This window comes from Echinops telfairi, unplaced genomic scaffold, assembly GCF_000313985.2.
Source record: "Echinops telfairi isolate 266 unplaced genomic scaffold, ASM31398v2 ScPeMD7_443;HRSCAF=831, whole genome shotgun sequence".
In the NCBI taxonomy this organism is placed as follows: domain Eukaryota; kingdom Metazoa; phylum Chordata; class Mammalia; order Afrosoricida; family Tenrecidae; genus Echinops; species Echinops telfairi.
The window spans coordinates 30,640,224-30,661,905 of NW_022104341.1; the positions used below are offsets into that span (position 1 = coordinate 30,640,224).

Consider the following 21,682-nt stretch of genomic DNA (forward strand, 5'->3'; position numbering starts at 1 on the left):
CTGTTGGCTTTCATTCAAGTTTTTTGGTGACTTTCAAGCTTGGTGATCTTTGATAGCATATTTTCAACTCCAGAAAATCATTCTGGAGAATTCCTCCAGAGAATATTTGCTGCTCCTACTAGTAAGAGGGAGCAATGCAAACGAGGACTTAGAACTGAACTCATAATGCTAATCCAAGGTCTGTCATCTCCAGAAGGGTGCTGCTTTAGGAGTGAACATTCTTGTTAACCCCACTTCTACTGGCTCAAAGTCCCAAACCATCTCCCTGCCATGCTGGTTACCTTCTTTAACTTCCTGCTCTGGCTTAAGCTCTGAGCTGCCAGACCCAACTTCTGAGTGTACCTACCATTACGTTTGGGTACTTCTGCATTCATTCTTGGGTGTTGACACCCTAGTTCATTCAAGTCCCTGCTAAAATCTTTTCTGAGGGGAGTGGGGGGGCAGAATCATCTTAGACACTTCCCTTTTAATGTGAATAGTACTACTTCAATTCTGTCTTATTGGTCTTGGAAAGCAATTTCTAGTCATAATTTTAGAGCGTAAGTCTGATAATAAATTCATAAACCATCGAAATATCTATCTCAAATTATATATATATATATATGTTTGCTTAGTCTATGTACTTCAAAATAGTGTGTAGGCCAATATATTATAGAAACAATAAGTCTCAAAAGATAAGTTAGAATTCTTACCTTAATATTATGACCAAAGAATTAACATTTACTCCATGTTTTTCATATTACATATAGTTGCTTTGGGAAGACACAGAAACTGTCAAAAGCTTTGTCAGATTTGAAGTAATCAGCAGAAGAAGGCGAGTCTAAAAAAAGCACTGCTATAAATCCAGAAACCTTTAAACAAAAATATCCAACTATGAAGCTATTATTTCTTGGCATACCTTCCATGCAGGCCTTTTACACTTCTAAAAGTGGTATTTCCATCGCTAAACCCCTTCCTAAAGAATTCTGCACTCTCTTACCATATCAAAACAACACTTTCTGCATCCTCTAGGGTCTGAAATGGTGTTACTTTGAGTAATTTTATGATTTGGGGGAACAACAATGTCTGAAGGGGCATTAGCAGGGTTGTAAGATGGATGGGGTAAGGGTTTTCAGTAACATTGTTGTCGGACAGGTCTTAATCCTTTTCCAGAAAGACAGGAGCACTGCTGCAATGTAAAAACATTCCTTGGAGCCCTTTCCTGGTCTTTTTCTAAGCAGGGAAATTTCTTACCTCTAGGCCTTGAATTTAACTGTCCCAGCAGAACCCCTCAAAAGTCATTTTGTGATTGGATCTCACCCCTGGGTGCAGTCCAGCACTGATGAAACATACGACAGTCCTCTAGTTCTTTAATGCTCCCTCCTCCCCCTGCATCATGACCCCAGTTCTACCTTACAAATCTGGCCAGACCAGAGCATGTACACTGACTGGCAAAGATAAAAGCTCCCAACATGCGGAAGCCAGGACAGATAAACCCCTCAGGTACAGTAATGGGAGCAGCAATACTTTGAGGGACGTGGGAAGGTGGTGGGAGAAAGGGTCAATCGATCTCAATGACTGACATATGGCACCCCATCCCCCAGGGTTACAAACAACAGAAACATGGGTGAGGGTAGACAGTGGACGATGTAGGATTTGAAAATAATAACTTATAATATATCAAGGGTTCATGAGGATGGGAGAGTAAGGAGAGGGACAAAAAAAAAAGAGCTCTACCAAGTGCTTAAGTAGAAAGGAATGTTTTGAAAAGGATGATGGCAACGTAAGTACAAAGGTGCTTGACACAGTGGATGTATGGATTGTTATAAAAACTGTAAGAGCCCCCAATAAAATTACTTTAAAAAAATCATAATGATGTCTCTAAAGTGAACCAGAGACACATATAAGCCATAGATATATGGGGGCGGGGGGAGGGGAACCACTCACCCGTGGTTACCATTTATTCCATAAAGTCATCATCATTAGCTTTGATTTTGCGTAAAAGAATGATAGAAAGATCACCTCTTCAATTTAACTGATCGCCATGCAATGCTTCTGACATGAGTTGAAAGCTTGATGAGGCCAAAATCTTCACTTAAAACTGGAAATACTGGGATCCCATTATCAGTGGCTGCCCCATCGCTGGTCATTTCCATAAGTGTGTGTGAATTAGTTGTTTTTCACCCACTGATAGCAGTGTGTGGGAATTAGTTATATTTCACCCACTGATCAGTGTGTGGGAATTAGTTATATTTCATCCACTGATAGCAATGAGAGGTTTAAGCATGGCTTGGTTGGGTTTGGAATCCCCGTGCACATACCCAGTAGCTGACTTACCCTCATACCCTGGCAATCTTCGTTAGCTCCTCAATGGTGCTACCGGGCTAGAGCTGATTCTGACTCAGAGAGACCTTATCACATAGAGCACAACGGCCCCTCGGGGTTTTTAAGGCGGAAATCTTCACAGAAGTAGACTGCCATATTGTCCTATCAAGAAGCTAGTGGGTTCAAAGAAACTCCAGGCTTTTTTCTTTACAGGGGTGGGACGGATTATTTTATACTCTTTGAATATTATAATTGTAATTTTCTAAAGATGATCATAGAATGACTGGTAACGTTTATTTTTCTGTTTTCCAGAAATCCAGGTCTTAAAACACTAATGACTGTGCAAGACTGGAGTATAAAGTGTCTCCATTATCTCCAGTGGTGTGAGCAATTTTTTCTCACTCTTTTTGGCCCTTTCCCAGATCAGAAAGTACTTGAAAGAAGGTTAAATGACATTAGTCTATCATATCCTGAACACAGGAAAAGTAGTGCATATTTTGATCAACAGAAAAGGAAAGAATACTTAAAAACCAAAGTTACAAATTACAATCTATTTAAACTTTAATTTGTGCATTTGTGGTAACTTATGACTGCAAAACACTTTTGTTTCTTTTAGAACGACATAGCTAAAGGCACATTTCACCGAATGCATAGTGTACCATTCTAATATCCTACTTTCCTTACAAAGTGCTTGAGCAGTCACTTACACATACAGTAATAGCAAAATATATTTACACTTGATAGAGTTTAAAAATTTTAAATCTGGCTAAAATATACACTTTTAAAACTACAGAAAAATTAGTGCTTTCTTCAACTTAATTGTGTGAATATACCCTGCCCTCTAATTTTTTTTTAGTGATTGACTTAAATTAAAAACATTTCTGTACACTGTGTAGTTATAAAATGCTACCTGTTTTTAATGCTAAAAGCCTATTTTGGACATTGCTTTCCATGCATATTTGAGAACCATAAAAGGTGAACAAACTGTACCTCAAAAGTATTTAGTGTTGTTTTAAATGCTATATTAACACCACTTAAATGGAAATCAAACAATTAAGCCAATCTGTTCAAATATCTTTTGCCAGTCAAGGAAATTAATTAGCATTTGTAAGTAACTTTCAAGAACAATTTGCTCCCTCTTTCCGCAAGATCTCTTTCCCCCATGTTGGATAATACAACATTATAATGTTTCATGAAAAAATTCACCCTTTTATTTTTGTTGGTTTTGTCCTCCCATAGTTAAACATCCTAGCATGAGTATTATACTAATTTTTCTTCACAGCAACATTTAATAGGAAAAAAAAAAAGAAGACCAACAGAGCAATGCCTATAAAAATACCTTATGGGGGAATGTGGGGACCAGTCAGGAAATGACGAAGGAATATGGTATTAATTGGGTAAAAACACATTAAGAATTTTGGAAAGCAATATGGATTAGCTGTAAACAATTTTAATTGTTCTTCAGAACACAATAAAAACATATCACACCCTGGCAAGGCTAAAATATTTATAAATGCTTTTAGCTCATTTCTCTCTAAATCAGTGTGCTTTCATTTATTGTCATAGGATTTAAGCTTGAATGATTTTTTGCGAGATGAGCTTACTGTGATTAAATGGTTAATTCAGTATGGTTAGTATAACTTGCTATTCCTGAGGTATAATGATCCTAACATGCTAAGCACAGGATCAAAGATGTTATTACTAGATTAGGGAAAAACAATGAAGTCATGGGCAAGAGGGGGATAAAAAAACTCCAGGCAAGTGGAAAATCAGGGTTGGAAAAATGACTTCCCTGTAAGAATATTTTTTAAATCCACTAACTGATGCCTCTGAAGAGCTGTAAAAAGTATTTGATCAGATTATTTTAGAAACTTTTGAGGTACAGCTTTAGTGTTATAATAATTTTTATAAAATATAGACTGTTTTATCAAAAATATTTATACATTCTGTTACAATATATTGCTTTTACCCTCAGTAACTGCCAATATAAAATTCGGATCCAGTGGCCTAAAATGTCCAAATGCACTTCGCGTCAATGCTGGAAGTCTGAGGTGTCTTCTTGGCCACTGTGCAAAAGTGATGAAGTGGTGAAATTAAATAATGAGCCTACAACATAGAATACATTACAACCTGCACATATACATGTTCACAGCATGTATACAAAGATAATCCCTAGGGTTCAACAAAGAGATAGTTAGTTACCTTTACAGCAGACACAAGAACAAGATGAACTAGAGGATGTGGAACGGATATCAAAAAAGGGGGCAACCCATTGATTTTGGAAGAAAGCATACACAAGTGTCCAGACTTTGGGAATGCATATGGGTAAGACAGTATCTTACTTCAGATTGATCAGGTTTCATTCCTAAAATTAAAAGTAAATGCTGATGTTCAGTTGTTCCAGTTTCAGCACTGTTAAATAAAAAAATTGTTTGGCAAGTAGCTCTCTTGGAAAGCTCTGAAGCTCTATTATAGGATGGTAAAGATAAGGCAATAAAGACCCTTTCTCTTAATAAATATAGAAAATTCATAAAAACAAAGCATCAATTCATTGTTCAACGCTTTAAAAAATCAAGCCCCCAAAATGTGCACAAATGGCAACTACATCCTTTGATACTACAGTAATTTCTTTTTAAAAATACAAAAGCATTTATTTGCCTTATTCAAACAATCTGTGTGAATAATTGCATTCTAAGCCCCCTTTTTCCTCTTTGTAAAACAGTTAAGTGAAATTAACTAATTAATTTTTCTTTCACTTAAGGCAGGCATATGGTAAAGCTGGGTATTGTAGAAGAGTATGTTTCTTCCATTAAAAAAAAATATATATAAGACTATTGATCCAAGTGTTCATTTGTGATGGACCTTTTCATGACCGATGTTCACTTAGTTTAACCTCCAGGAAACTGTTTCCAGTGATCGGGTTTGTGTTGAACATACATTAAGAAGGTATTAGAGTAGTACTTTCAAACAAATCTTCAGGGTCCAGAGCTATTGGTGGCACAGAGAGCAATATGGAGGGTCGCTCTTTGTAAGAGGTCTTCTTGTGAGTCAGTCTGCTTGGTTGCACAATGTCTAGATGCTTAACACCAATCAGCAATGTAGTCAAAATCTCTGAACATCACTTGCTCCTCTTCTGAAAGTATCCTTGGTTCTCGAGGGGGAGTCAGAAGAGGTGCTTCTGAGGTAAATTCATCATCAAAATTACTAACATCTTCCCGTCCTCTAATGGTAGGTACAAAAGGCGGCTTTACTTTTTTGTCCATAAGAGCATTCCAATCAATAAGCTGGACCACACAAAATATAAAATGACCAGGTTAGCGTCCAACTCTTAATTGCATTAAAATAAAAAAAATATTTAAATATAAACTTCCATTCTTACCCGGAAAAATGGGTGCTTTTTTACATCCTCGGCATCTTTCTCACTTGCCCCAAGGCGCCGCTCAGGATTTCTTCTTAACAGCTAACACAATGTCAAGACGAAAAATCAAAATTAAAATTTTCAAAGGTAATGTCTTTTATATACCCCACACCAAACTCACTGTCATTGAGTCATAGCAACCAACTCACAGCAATCCTATAGGACAGGGTAAAACTGTCCTTTGAGTTTCTGTGGTTTCAAACGGATGACCTTGCAGCTAGCAGCCCAACTTATAACCACTACTCTACCAGACCTTTTATATATGTCTGCTGAAGTCACGTAACATCTGTGAATTGAAAACAACTTCTAAAGCTTTACTTATGCAATATATAAAAATTAAGTAATTTACAAACCATTCATTCTTACCCTTCTCATTATAGAAATGGCTTCGGTGGACAAGAATCTAGGATACCTTACTTCATCGTTTACAATACTGTCAAAAACCTCTTCTTCATCATCACCAGGAAAGGGAGACTGAAAGAAATATCTCTGAGTAAGTGAAAATGAGTTTTAATACAGTAAGAATTCATCTATCCAAATTACAATAGTAAATCAGGCAGTGAAATGAAAAAAAGCAAAAAGGAAATACCACCAAAACAATAGCAAGGTGTTTAGAAAGGTTAAAAGGAGCCACAGCAAATATTTATCTATTACCCAGATTATGTCATGTACTCATTGAAATTCCCTTTAAACTTATTTTACAGGCCTTCTAAGTTTAGTATAACATTAATTTAATTTTATTCCTTTAAAATGGCCTGCTGGTGATTAAGATTGCCTATAAGATAGTACGGAAATATTCATACATTAGCCACAATCTTCAAAAACTTCAAAATTGTGGAAAGATAAAACAGGTAAAGTATATATGGTAATAAGTGTTGGCATAGACAGAAGAAAATATGTGGATAAATATCAGATAGAATGTGCTTTGGATGTCAAGGTCATTAGTAAGTGAATGCTGGCCAAACAGAGCTACAAATTAGTAGGCACCATGACTACACAAAGAAGCAGCTGCCTGACAAATTAGACGGAAAAAATTTAAAATCATTGCTCTTAAGGTGCACAATGATCTTGAGCAATTAGAAAAAAAGCTATATTAATTTAGTATAACAAAGTTAGCGTACAAATTTGTAATCACTCAACTATCCTGAAAATTTTGCTGGGAAAATATGACTTATGTCACTCATAGACAGTAAAGACCTTTATGGAATAGGGCTAATGTCTTTCTATTCTAAAATACCACATAGGATTTTCCTACATATAAGTGAAAATTGAAGACTTGGATTATTATCGTGCTTCTTGTAAGCATAAGAAAAATACAAGGTGCATTTAATGCCTTCACAAAGATGCTGCAAAATGTAATGCTTTAAAAACAGGTTCTGAGGAGAGAATGCCAGGGTTAAAATTCTCAGCGTCACTACTTGAAAAATTATGTGCCTCTGGGCAAATTATTATGCACATAAAGGGGGCACACAACTAGTACTGCTATAAACTTAAATGAGCTAATATTTACGAAGCACATAGAATAATGCCTAGCCAACGGGAAACACCACTTTAATTAGTTCTCTTTTTTCCCCAGGATTCACTCCAATGTTATAGTACTAAACAGGGCTGTCCATTTGTTTGAGCTATGATGTATTTATTTTTTGGTTGACTAAATGACAAAGCAAAACTTTAAAACTGTCTGCCATTCATATTTGCTTACTTATTGATTCTAATTTATCTATGCCTCGAATGTACGAGAATGATTGTTAAAACCAAGGAACTGCAGAATAGTAAGCAATCCTGTTATTTTTCTTGCATCTCCAAGTCACCAAGTTCTTCTAATGGAATTAAATTACTTGTCAAAGTCTTGCAGCTTCCTAATTCTACACCAATTTATCATTTATAATGATTTATAAAATAAGTCTTTCACTCCTGCTTTATTTATTAACCTTTTTACAGGGTAGAGAGCCACCACTTCCTTCCTGAATCAGCTAGTGGACTCACAGTGCAGACCTGTGACTAGCAGCCTAGCACACAACGCAATGCCCCAGCAATCAGAGAGGGGAAAATGAAAATGCTCATCTTTTAAACTCTAGTTTCTTGTCTTTGGAGCTAAAAGTTATTTTAGACCAATGGATAGCTAAGTTTTCTTTAAACATACACATTACTTTCTTTTCATTAGTCTCGTTGCTATTCTTGTCCCTAAGAAGTGATCCGTCATACAATATTTCAAAATCATAAACATAACCATAGTAATACTGAAATATAAAGAACTATATTCAAGGCACAAGTCATATAAAGATACAGAAGCACAGTCAATTGTTAGTAAACTATAAATAATGATAAAATCCAAGTTAACACTTATGCTAAAAATGTAGGTGGTTTTATAAATTACTTGTTTTGTTTGCTCAATCAGCTTTCCTCTCCCCTCTCTCACACATTTTATACTGCTTACCTCACCAACAAGCATTTCATATATAAGCACACCAAGGCCCCACCAATCTACAGCTCTTGTATAGGATGTTTCTGTTAATACTTCTGGGGCAAGAAATTCAGGAGTGCCACAAAATGTGCTTGTTCGATCTCCATATCCCATTCCTGGAAGAAGAACGAAAAAACAAATTAAATTTGTTAACAACCACCACCACCACCAAAAAAAAAAAAATATCACTTAGGAAGCAAATTTAAAATTATGCGTTTGTACATAATGACCACACTCATATACACCCAACACTTTAAGAGAAAATGTTAAGGATTGGTGTCGAAAAAAAAATGTGCAAAAGCAGCTATATATATGCCCTCGAATGAGTTAAAATATAAACAATTCTCATGCTTTATTTTGTCCCTTTCTCTTTCATGTTATACTTTCTTTACAAGGTTGCTAAGAAGGCACAACAAAAATGGATTAAGAACTTCAATTTCTTTCATTTTTTCCAATTGAAAGGTTTAAAATAGGTTTACTTAATTATAAAACTATTCAGTACAATTTAGAAAAAGAGCAAAAACTTGAAAAATTGTGAACTGGCCAACTGTAACCTAATATAGTAACATGAAATTAGCAGTTTAGTTCATGGATTTTGCAACTTATGTATATATATTTCTCATAATTAATGATTCATTGATCAAATATATACTACATAGTAAATATATATATCATTAAATTATGCATATGAGATCAAAAATGCCCAAGCCATGGTACTGCCAATTGCTTCATATGCATGTGAAAGATGGACAGTGAATAGGAAGCCTGAAGAACAATCCATGCTTGTGCACTATGGTGCTGAAGACGCAATATCAAAAGTCCGGCGAACTTTCCACAGGGACCAATTACAGGCATCTACATACAAACTCCGCACTGGGGGAAGGACAACAGAAAAGTGGGTAAAGGGAGACAATGGACAGTGTAAGAAATGAAAAATAATAATAACTTATAAATTATCAAAGGTTCATGAGGGAAGGGGAGCAGGGAGGGAGGGGAAAAATGAGGAGCTGACCAAGGGCTCAAGCAGAAAGCAAATGTCTTGAGAATGATGATGGCAACAAATGTACAAATGTGCTTGACACAATGGATGTACGTATGGATTGTGATAAGAGTTGTACAAGCCCCCAATAAAATGATTTAAAAAAAAAGAACAAACAGATTTGTCTTAAAAGTATAGTCAGATGCTTCTTAGAGGAAAGGATAGTGAGATTTCATCTCAAAAACTCTGGAGCAAGCAGTCCCTGAAGGTTATTAATGGCAAAGTGGAGAGGAAGAGAAAAGAGGAAGGCCCTGGACAAGACGGACTGCCAGAGGCTGCGACAACTGCATCGAGTACAACCACCACAGCGAGGACGGTGCAGCACTGGGCACTGTTTTGTTCTACTGTCCACAGGGTTGCTATGAGTTGGCACCTAACAAGAACACATTTAAAAGTATTTGAGCCCTTTATAAGAGGGCTTTTTTTTGAAAGAGGCCTCCTATTTTAATTTTTTAAAGGTGTGCATATGGGGGAGGGAGGGAAAAAGTAGAGCTGATACTAAGGGCTCAAACAGAAAATTATTTTGAAAATGATGATGGCAACATATGTACAAATATGCTTGATATAATTGATGTATGGATTGTCATAAGCGTTTTCAGAGCCTCTAGTAAAGTGATTTTTTTTAAAAGGTGTGCACATATGATTCAGAAATATATATAATAATCGGTATGTCTAATGGACCAAGATTTGAAAGGAATAATTAAAAACACACATAGGATGTGTCATTGTGGAGTGTGTGTTGGGGCCTTATGCTTGTCAATAGAATACTATTTTTAAAAAGAGATAATACAACTATCTATACTATACTTGAGTCTTTTAAATGACTTAGGCCAAAATAGGAAGTTAGTTTTTGAAAAAAAGAAATGGAACTAATACTTCTTGGGTCATATTCCATGCTCACAACTACTTAATACAAAAAATAACAAATCATTTTATTGGGGGGGTCTTACAGCTCTTATTACAGTCCATCCATCCATTGTGTCAAGCACATTTGTACATTTTGTCATCATCATTCATAAAACATTTTCTTTCTACTTGACCCTTTGATATCAGCTCATTCCCTGCCCCCCTCCTGAACCCTTGATAATTTATTAAACCCCCCTCCCATGTCTTACACTAACCGCTCTCTCCCTTCACCCACTTTTCTGTTGTCCATCCCTCTATGAAGGGGTTACATGTAGATCGATCACTGTGATTGACTGGTTCCCCCTTTATAGTCATATTATAAAATCTGTGACATTTTAATGTAGTACATATGTGTATTATAGTACTATAGCTATCGTATTTCATTCATTCTAATTTCTTGTATTAATATATCATGTAAGGAGTATGGGAAGCCATTAGCACGAGGTCAAAATGCATCTGAGGAATCAAGCCAGGACACTAAATAAATAAGGCATGCAACAAAGGCAACTGCACAAATTCTTTGTTGGTGGCAGACTGGTACATCTCTGTTACAGGTGGGACTACAGAAAATGCAACAGGACTGTGATTTTGGCATATATGATGTTAGAAGAGCTTACAAGATTGATCCAGAGCCTTCTGATCAATGCAATTGGGGGCAAGACTGACAGTGCAGTACTCATGACTGTGGTGACCCCTTAGGCAGGTCAGAAATGGCATGAGAGCATAATTATTTTTAAAGGAAGTTGCAAGTTGGCCTAATTACAGAAAGCCCAAGGCTGTCAATTTACGATTGATACAATTTCATGGCACTGAAATTATGAAGAACGAGTTTAAATTCTAACTATGCCACAGGTTAATTATAAAAGCTTGGGAAAGTGACCTAGGGATCACTAATATGGACTCATAATTGGCAACCATTATTATTATAATACTATTTTTATGATAATAAGGAAAAGCACATTCAATAAATCTGGTCATTGAATAATGTTTTGTTTTAAATGTTACATGTTCCAAGCACTCAGGTTAAGTAGTGGGAACACAAAGATGAATAAAACCTAATGCCTCACCGTGATAAAAAGCAAAAGAGAACTCCTAAAGCAGGCTGGAGCATGAGGTAGGACAGAGGAGTATCTCAGGAACTTGTCTGGGTACATCGTTGTGAGAACAAAATTGAATGGGTGATAATGATGGAGAAAGAGCAGAAGAAATTCACAGTTGGTAGAGCATGAGAACAGGCTAAAGTAGCTTTCAAAGTGTGTTAGGGGATGGGCCATGGTCAGATAATATGAGCAAGACAGTACAGAGGCAAGTGCATGACAAATGATTTGAAAGAGAAAAAACTAGTGAGAGCTAAGAGGCTATTATAGTTGTCGTGTCAGATGATGTTTGGCAGTAATAGAGAGAAAATGACAAATTTAAGGAATGAGTATTCAGAGGTGAACATTAGCAGAATTAGGTGAATAAATGAATAAGTCTACAATTAAGATCTACAACTGCTTTTATTTGGGTAGTTTTGAAGTGCATATTTACAATTAAGGTAGAAATATTGGGTAGATAGTTGAAAATGTTTGAAGCTTACAGAGAGATAAATAATAGATTCAGGAATACTTAGAATATAGTTCTACCACTTGTCCATCAGTTTGTTGTACAGTGATGGCTTGTACATTGCTGAAAAGCTAAAAGCTAGTATCACTGGTATTTTAAATACCAACAGAGTCACCCAAAGTAAACAGATTTCAGCTGAGCATCCAGACTGAGAATGGAATCTGAAGAGGGAAAATACTGTCTACTTCGGAAGAATTAAATACAGAAAACTTGATGATAGCATCGAAACACTGTCAGTGACTGTAAACCTCCTGACTAGCAGAACACTGTCAGAGAGAGTGTCAGGAGATGAGTCCCGTAGGCACCCCAATAGGACTGAGGAAGATCTGCCCACGCCAAATAGGGTCGACCCTAATGACTCGACCAGAGTCAAATCTGTGGGAGCAAAGCTTTCAAGACCCTCATTTACTATTGGGGCACAACTCAAAATGAGAATGACTGAAAAAAATCAATTAATAATTGAACTTGGAATGTATGAAACCAGGAAAACTGGAAGTCCAAATGAAATGGAATGCATAAAGAATGGCATCTTAGGCATTAGTGACCTGCAATGGACTGGGTATTGTCCACATCCAATCAGAAAATGATGTGGTTTACTATGCTGGGAATGACACAAAAGAAATGGAATTGCATTCATAGTCAAAAGGTCATTTCAAGATCTTGAATTACAATGCTGTGACAGGACGTCTATTCACAAATAAGGAAATCCAAGCGGTGCAGTTACTATTAAGAACTAATGGTAGTGAAGAAGTCCAAGCTGCACTGAAAGCTTTAGTCAAAAACAAGAATCCAGAAATTGATGGAATAACAACTGTTTCAACAAGCTGATGCAGCACTGGGAGCGCTCACTTGTCTATGTCAAGAAATTTGGAAGACAGCTTCGTGGCTAACTGACTAGAATAGATCCACATTTGTGCCTATTCCAAAGAAATATGATCCAACAAAATGTACAATTGATATCAAATCCAAGTAAAACTTTGCTGAAGATCATCAGCTGCCAGAGGTTCAGGCCGGGTTCAGAAGAGGATGTGGAACAAGGGATATCACTGTGGATGTCAGATGGATCTTGGCTGAAAGTAGAGAACACCAGAAAGATTTTTACTTGTGTTTTGCTATGACAAGGCATTTGACTGTGTAGAATCATAACAAACTAGGGACAGTTTGGAGAAGAACTCGTATTCCAGATCACTTCACTGTCCTCACGAGGAACTTGAACATGGACCAAGAAACAGTTATGTGAACAGAACAAATGAATACTGAGCACCTTAAACTAAGGAAAGGTGTATGTCCGGCTTGTAACCTCTCACCATGCTTATTATTATCTGCATGCTCAGCAGGCAGTATCAGAAGCTGTAAAATAGGAAGCAGAATGTGTTATTAGGATTGGAGGTTTACTAACAACCTGAGACGTGCACATAACAACCTTGCGTGCTGAAGGTAAGGGTGATTCGAAGCAATTGCTGGTGGGGAACTGCAGACTTCAAGATGGGTTACAACTCAATGTAAAAAGAACAAAACCCTCACAGCGGGACCAATGGGTAACATCTTGATAAATGGTGACAACTGATGTGGTCAAGGATTTCATTTTGCTTGGATTCACAATCAATGCTCCAGTCAAGAGTTCAAAGGACACACTGCATTAGGTAAATCTGCTGCAAAAGCCCTCTTTTAAGTGTTACTTAGAGGACTAAGTTTGGTCTGACCCAAGCCGTGTATTTCAATCACTTCCTATGCATGTGAAAGTTGGGCATTAAATTAGGATGACTAAAAAAAACAAAATCAATGCATTTAAACTGTGGTGTTGGCCAAGAATATCGAAAGTACCACGGAACGCCAAAAAAAAAGCAAACAGAACTTTCTCGGTAGAAGTACAACTAGAGTTTTACTTCCTTAGAGGCAAGGATGGAGTGGCTTTGTCTCATGCACTTTGGATATGTTGTCAGGAGAGACCAGTGCCTAGAGAAGGACATCATTCTGGCCCAAGGGAAGAGGCAGATACAAAGAGGAAGGCCCCAGAGGAGATGGACTGACACCTTGCCACAACCAGGGGCTCCAACATAATGCTTGTGAGGATGTGCAGGACTGGACGTTGTTCTGGTCTGTGGTACACGGGTGTGCAATGAGTCAAAACTGAGGTGATGCAGCCTAACAACAAAAATAAGAATATAGTTGAAATTTAAAAACAAAGAGTGAAGAGCAGTGGTCTTAGGGAAAACTAAGAAATAAAAGAATTTAAATCAATATTGAATGCAGAAAAATCCAAAAGGAGAAAGTTTTTACAGGATTCAACAACTAGGTCAGCAAGTAGACATATATGTACACAGTTCATTCATTTACACTAGTTATTGAGGAAAAACTTACTAAGTATTTGAACACTATGGAAACAAAGCTAAAGAAGACCCAAGAAACCACCAATGCATAGGGGAAGATAGACAGTTATAATGTATTAAACGTAAAGAATACCTCTTTAATGTATATTAAGCATTGTGCCAGAGACTTATTCCTAATGCTCCTAGAACTCCTGAACCGGAGGAATTGTATTTATTGATGGATGAGAAAATAAACTCAAAAAGGTTCAAAGTTATCTTGCTAAAAGACAGAGTAGGTAAATGGAAGACGTGGGATTTAAAACTCAGACTACACCCAGGTGCTTTATTATCTTATGTTACACTCAAACTTCAAGTTTCTCCAGTTTATTTATTGATTGTGACTATGTAAACAGTAAACACACACACACACACACATGAATACTTTTTTACTACTTGAAAATGCTAACAGTTTTAAAGAAGCTGGAAAGAATTTATTCAGTATTAGGTACTTAATTTATTTAATGCTTTCTTAAGAGTAGTGGCAAAATAATTCATCGAGAAAACTCGAGTCTCATACAATTTTGGGAACTTAAGCATATTCACACTTAGAGAATAAATTTGTAACGTGATAATTAGGTTATATGAACAATCCACAATGTCTAAATGAAAAATAAATCCAAAATAAAATACATTTGGCTTTTCACAAACTCAGAAACAACCAGAAACACAAAGGAATATTAATCTAGTCGAAAGAAAACTTTAAACACCCATTTACCTTCTTTGCAAAGACCAAAATCAGCAATTTTCACAAAGCCCTCAGTATCTAGCAATAAGTTATCCAATTTCAAATCTCTGTTCAGGATGAAAGAAAACGCAAAAACAAACAAACAAACAAAACCAAAAAGACAAAAACAAAGTATCAATAAAATGAGTAGATAACGTGGTCTTAAAAAAAATTCAACAGGACGGCTACAATCGCTTTACTAAAACAGGTTTTCTAAGGCTATGATTTGAGATTTAAAAACTATTATAAACGCTCAGTTTTCTTCTGCCTTATGTTTGACTCTGCCTAATAGTTTCAGAATATTTTTTTTCCTGTAACATATGAAAAGAGTAACATTAAAAAATCAATCTGTTATCTCTTTAAGTAGGTAAAGAACTTTGGAAGTTTAACTGAAGTCATGTGTATTGTGTTGCTTGTTGCTTACTTTTAGTGGTACCATGGACAATGGAATGAAGGGCTGCTGGCCCTTGTGATCCACTAGGGACTCACTGGCTAATTTTTTATTGTAGACCACAAGGCCTTTCTTCTTAGTCCATCTTCATATGGAAGCTCTGCTGGAACCTGTTCAGCACCACAGCAACATGCAGGGCACTAGTGATCGACACGTGCTGCTGGTGCACTGGCCAGCAAGCACACGTCTCACCCTGCATGGAAGGTGAGATTCTACCCCTGAACTGACTTCAAATGCTTATACTCGCATAATTCTGACTGATTGTCCTTTTCAAATTGTTTGGTCTTGAGCAGTATTAATACGATAATTTGGTCTGAGCTGCTGCTCAGGTCAACTGCAAGGTCAACAGTTCTAAACCACCAGCCCTGTCTGTGGGAGAAAGACCAGAACGACTACTCCCATAGTACCTGACAGTCCTGGAAACCCACAAAGACAGTTCTACCCTGTCCTATAAGGTCACTACGCATTAGAATCTACTCGCGAGTACAGTGAAAAGTAGTACTATAAGGAGCTCTGGGGGGACCCACCGTTAAGTGCTTGACTGCTCGTTGAAAAGTTGGTGGTTCAGACCCACTCAGCAGCTCTACAGAAGAGAGCTGGCAACCTGCTTCAGTAAACTTCACAGCCAAGAGAATCCTACAGGACATTTCTACTCTATCATATGGGCTGGCAGTCACTCAGCAGCACCTATCAAATCAGCAGTCACTCAGCAGCACCTAACACCAAAGAAGTGCTATTCACAATGTAGCTGCTTAGCAATGATCTATTTTGTTTCTGGTCTGCAATTTCAAAGCTTATGCTAGTCCATAAATCAGCTAAGTACAAGGCTTAGTTCAGTTGGTAGCAAGACTTTCTTACATTGTATCTTCCCTCTGATGCTAATTAGCTATCTAACCATGACATTGTCCTGGTGGTACTGTGGATTAGGCACTGGGTTGCTAATGGCAAGTTGACATTTCAAATCCACCAGCTGCTTCCTCAAGAGAAAAATGAGGCTGTTTGTTCTCATAAAGATTTAGTCTTGGAACCTATAGAAGGTTGCTATGATTCAAAACTGATTTGATGGCAGTGGGTTTAATCTGGGTATTCACGGATACTTTTTGAGTGGTTCTGTGCATCAGTTAAATACAAAATATTCACTAGGTTGAATATCATTGGTGAAATGTGTTCTGTTTGATAGGCTATCAAGGGATGATCAGACACAAATAAATCCATCAGTTAACTATGTTAACTACAAGTCTTTCAAACAATACTTTGAAGCTTTCTTGTTTTTGAATCATATCACACGAAGGGGTACCCCAAGAAACTGGAATTGTGCCAGGTGGAGTGAAGTTTTCGTAATATTTATCCCTGGCTAGGTGAGCATCTAGCTACCTGCTCTGAGTTAGTGCACCCACCAGTGGTGTCATCTGGGAAGGTTCTCTCTGGTCACAGTGAATTTTTTCATAAAGGCAGTTTCACTCAAACCTCATTTTCTTGTGATACCCAATATAAGAGAACAGCATGCACCTACGAAATTTTGTTTCCACAGAAACTGTTGTGATGCTGAACACAGGTTACAAGGATGGCATTATGGGAAAAACTCAAGTGTACCAGTGGTTTTCTCATTTCAAAAAAAGATGAAATGTCGATTGACGACAAACCTTGATCTGGACATCTGTCAACTTCCTGAAGGAACGAAAATGTCAACTCGTATGTAGTACATTTGGAGTTTGTTCCACCAGGTCAGACTGTTAATCAAGCTTTCTATTTAGAGGTTCGGAAAGATTGCATAACAGTGTGCACAAAAAAGGCCTGATTTGTGGCAAACGGGGACTGGTTTTTCCACCACGGCAATGCACCTGTTTATGCAGCCATCTAAGTACATCAGTTTTAGCAAAAAACAGCATGCATCTCTTGCCCCATGCACCTGACTCACCTGACCTCGCTCCGAGTGAATTCTTTTTGTTTCCACAAATGAAGAGGGACATGAAAGGACAGCGATTTGATAACATAGAAGAGGTAAAGGAAAAAACGAGGGAGGTGCTGTCAGCCATCTAAGCAGATGAGTTTGAAAAATGTTTCCAAGAACGAAATTGCAGATTTGATAAATGTATTAAGTCTAATGGAGAGTATTTTGAAGGTGATAAGGTTGTTTTGTTAAAAAAAATAAAATAAAAAATTAATTCATAGCTTGGAGAGGGGGTATTTAAGTTTTTTGGGGTACCCCTCATATATAAGAGAAAAGAGGCTGGTTACACATAAAATACCCTCCTTATCTTTCATTCTAATTCACACACAAAAAAATCCATCAATCAAAAATTAACTTACCTATAAACAATTTTGTGCTCATGTAAATATTGTAATCCAAGAACTACACATGCAGCATAAAATCTGTTAGGATTAAATAAAAAAATTAATAAATTTTGCTGTACTTAGAATAATTTTTTTTTATGCTTCAAAGCTGAACTCTATTAATTACATAAATGTTTATTTAGTACTTACTATGTGTCAGACATTGTGCTATATTATACGGTAAAATTAAAATGAGAAAATAGTCTCTTCAATAAACACTAGTTGACTGGGAAGTCCCTGAAGACTTCAGAATAGACACATTTTGACTGTTCTATAATTATACTGAACTGTAAGTATAGTAAGACAAAGTAACAGAAGCATTGAGGGGGTGGTTGTGTGTGTGTGCATGCGCGCACGCACGTGTGTGTGTGTGTGTGTGTGTGTATGTGTAAATATAAACCATTCTTCTAGAAAGGAAGAACAGGAAAAAAGAGAAGTGTAAAAGGCAAGTTTGACAATCAGTGACAGATTTGATGTGGCTGAAGTAAAGGATTTGTGTAAGTGGGAAGGAACACAGGCAGTCCCAAGTCAGAACTTCTAACTTACATACAATTCCTAGTGGCCTTTTAGTATTAAGAAAATTTGCCCTCACCTTGAAAAAAAGGAACCAACCCTACTTACAACAAATTCTTCATCACAACTATCTTCACTTGCTATATGTGCAGCTTTTAAGTTACTGAAAAGGCTTGAATTGAAGCCTTTTCTTGCACTAAAGTAAAGCTAAATAAGAACCCTATATAACGGTTAGTACTTACCTTCAAATTCTTAAAGACACAGTTAAGAATGAATCTTGTTCATACCTCAGGGACTGCCTATAGTGGGAGATTAGGCTAGAAAGACAGGCTGAGGAGATGTTAAGGTCCCTAAATGTACTATTACGGATCCTGAAAGTCTCTGAGTAATAGGGAATCGAAGTATTTTAATCAGGGGAGAATGATCAGACTTATATCTTAGATTTTTCTAGTAATAGTACAGAGGTATAAGTACATAGAGAACCAGAGGAAAAAAGAACACACAATATGCTATTATGACAATAGAAAGACCGTGACAACCTCCAAGGTAGACAGGTTCAACAGACAGTAAGAAATGGCGTCAAGATGAAGTTAAAAACTAACATGACAGGATTTGGTGACTCCATTGGCTGCAGAGGATGAAGGAGAGGGAATAACTGTGGTCTATCTTTAAGGTGAAATTAACATGTAAAGAAATTCAGAAACTGCAAAAATTTATAAATTTGGCTTTAGACATGTTGACTCTTTATTGCTTATCAGGGAGGCAAAGAGATCTGATAACTGGATATATAGTATGAGTGTCAGGAAAACTTGGGCCAAGCTAGAATATTATCTCTTGAGGCTAGACCCACGATTGTGTTTTTCCGTTTCATATCCTAAATAGCTATCATAATATCTGAAACATGATAAAACTTATTGAATGTTTCTGTATTTTTTTTAATTTATAAAAATGGGAAAACAATCCAGGAGAATTAAAAAATGTATTTATTCACAAATATTTGATTGTAGTTTAGAAATTATGAATTTAGAAGTCCACTTAAATGAAACAAATGGTATCTAAAGCTGCTTTTAAGGCAGTTATTTTATATATAACTTTTTTATCATGAACTTCATTCACTGGCAAAATCTCATTCTGGCAATTATAAAAATAACTGGATTTTTCTTTGTTAATAAATTTCCCTACTTGTACTCAAGTTAAAGCGGATATACGAATTAAAATACATATTTTACTAGATCCTTGCTATATGCCAGATGTCATATTTTCATTTTTCCAGTTTATTTAATCAAGGTTTAATTAATTAATTAATTGTAATTAATATTTAACATATACAGGAAAAGAAGCTCAGAAAGAGTAAATATTCTGATAGGAAGAAAAGCAAAGCCAGATATCAAACTAGTTTTGATTCTACAGTTTGAAATAATAAAAATTAATGAACTGCCTGTTGTGCTAAATATTTTTCTAAACGCTTCATTAGTAAACAAAATAGGAACTGGTACTTCTTTTTTCCTTTTAACTGAAGGAAGACAGACAATAAAAATATAAATAAATAAGATGATTTCCAGGAGAAATAAGGTACAATGAAGAAAACATAATAGAAAGCAGAATGTACTCATTTGGGCTAGAGATTCAGTAGAGTGAGAGAGTGCTCAAAAAAGAGAAGAGCCACTTAGGGTACAGTAGAGCAATAACGAAACCCACAACCTTCCTCTAGTTCTTAAACGCTTCCTTCCCCCCAACTACCAGGACCCCAATTCTGCCTTGCAGACCTGGTTAGACCAGAGGATGCACAGCGGTACAGATGGGAACTGGAAACGCAGGGAATCTAGGACAGATGAACCTCTCAGGACCAGGGGTGACAGTGGCGAAACCAGGAGGGAAGGGGGGTGTAGTAAGGGGGAATTAGTCACAGAGAGCTACATATAACCTCCTCTCTGGGGGACGGGCAGCAGAGGGGTGGGTGAAGGGAGACGCCGGGCAGTGTAATATAAGATACAATAATAATTTATAAATTATCAAGGGTACATGGAGGAGAGGGGAGGAGGAAGGGAGGGGGAGGGGGGAAAAACGAAAATGAGCTGATTCCGGGAACCCAAGGGGAAAGCGAATTTTGGGAATAATGAGGGCAACAAATGTATAGATGTGCTTTACACAATTGATCTATGTATTGTGATGAATTGTATGAGCCTCAATAAATTGATTTAAAAAAATGCAAAACTAAAACAAACAAAAAAAGAATTAGAAAAAATTAAAAAAAAAAAAAAGAATTGTATGAGCCCCTAATAAAGCAATTTTTAAAAAAGAAAGAAAAAAAAGAAAAGAAAAGAGAAGAGCCTCCCAAAGAAAAGCCATCCGAGCTGAGACAGGAATGATTAGAAGGCACTAATTCAGAAGTGTTGTAATGTAGTATTTTATTACTCAATTTTACAGAATACGATTTTTTCATTTGTAGTTTTAATTCTCAGCTAAAACAAGTTTCTTGAGGAAGAGCTGCAATATATACTTCTTAAAAGAAACACACACACACACACACACACACACACACACACACACACACGGCAGTCAGCATAGACAGATGCCCTGCTTTTGATTTTTTTAATATCGAGGGAATGAATTATTGGCAGCCTTGACTCATTTCCTTTTTGAATGCTTCATTACTAATTAGCACTAATCCCAATTCCTCACATGAATGTTGAAAGTTATGACAGTTATTACTATTATCTGATCTACATACTTCTAATAGTCATGGTGAGAATTAAGTAAAGGGGTGGGGAGTTTACACAAATGTAATTAAGAGCTATAAAACTGGGATAATACACACACACACTTATATGTGTATATTTCAAGTGTTTTCTTATTATTAATTTGAATGAGCATAATCGTCCTATTGAATTCAAAGCTACCAGATTTACAGTGAAGTCTCCTTTCTACTACCCCTTTCCTTAGAAGCAATACTTGTTTACCAATTTCTTCTGCACTCTTTTAATTCTATTATAAGCAATGCAAGCACATTATATATACATATATATACACATATGCATATTTTAAGATTTCCTTTCAATAATTCAAATGCAAACATTTTATAAAGATTCAGAATACATATAATTCTGGACATTTTTGTCACTTAACAATACTTATTAAGAGCTTTGCTTGTGTTTAAAACCAGGGGATTTGAAGGACATTCCCTATGGAGAATATCTAATAGAAAAAAGATTTTAAAAATATTAAATAGTATCTGTCTTTGTGCAAACTGAAAAAAAAAAAAAAATTAAATAGTATCTAAATTATCAATTGAGATTTAGGTTAGGCCATAATGCTTAATTAAGTAAGGAGTTTTACCATTGCCTGTGGATATTTATTTTTAAGTAAAAAGATTTCACAGAGACATTAGTCATGGAAAACCTGGAGAAATGTCCGAAGCATACTCACACAGCTCTTGGTTCAGAAAAGACATCAGTATGAATGTGCATCATTAGGTCCCCACCAGCAGCATACTCCATTACAAAGCAAACATGCTCTTTGGTTTGGAAACATGCAAAAAGGTTCACCAAAAATGGG

At 36.5% G+C, this 21,682-nt stretch overlaps 1 protein-coding gene across 1 annotated transcript in view; it reads right to left on the reverse strand.

Moving 5' to 3' along the window:
• Positions 1 to 2,840: 2,840 nt before the first annotated feature.
• Positions 2,841 to 21,682, reverse strand: part of PKN2 (protein kinase N2) — a 133,918-nt gene continuing 115,076 nt past the window's right edge. Inside the window, 7 exon segments of the mRNA XM_045291900.1 lie at positions 2,841 to 5,588; positions 5,684 to 5,764; positions 6,089 to 6,196; positions 8,160 to 8,302; positions 14,821 to 14,897; positions 17,591 to 17,653; positions 21,554 to 21,682. The exon segment at positions 21,554 to 21,682 is cut by the window's right edge and continues 6 nt beyond it. Of these exon segments, the coding sequence (XP_045147835.1) occupies positions 5,385 to 5,588; positions 5,684 to 5,764; positions 6,089 to 6,196; positions 8,160 to 8,302; positions 14,821 to 14,897; positions 17,591 to 17,653; positions 21,554 to 21,682 (805 nt within the window). The 3' untranslated portion in view covers positions 2,841 to 5,384.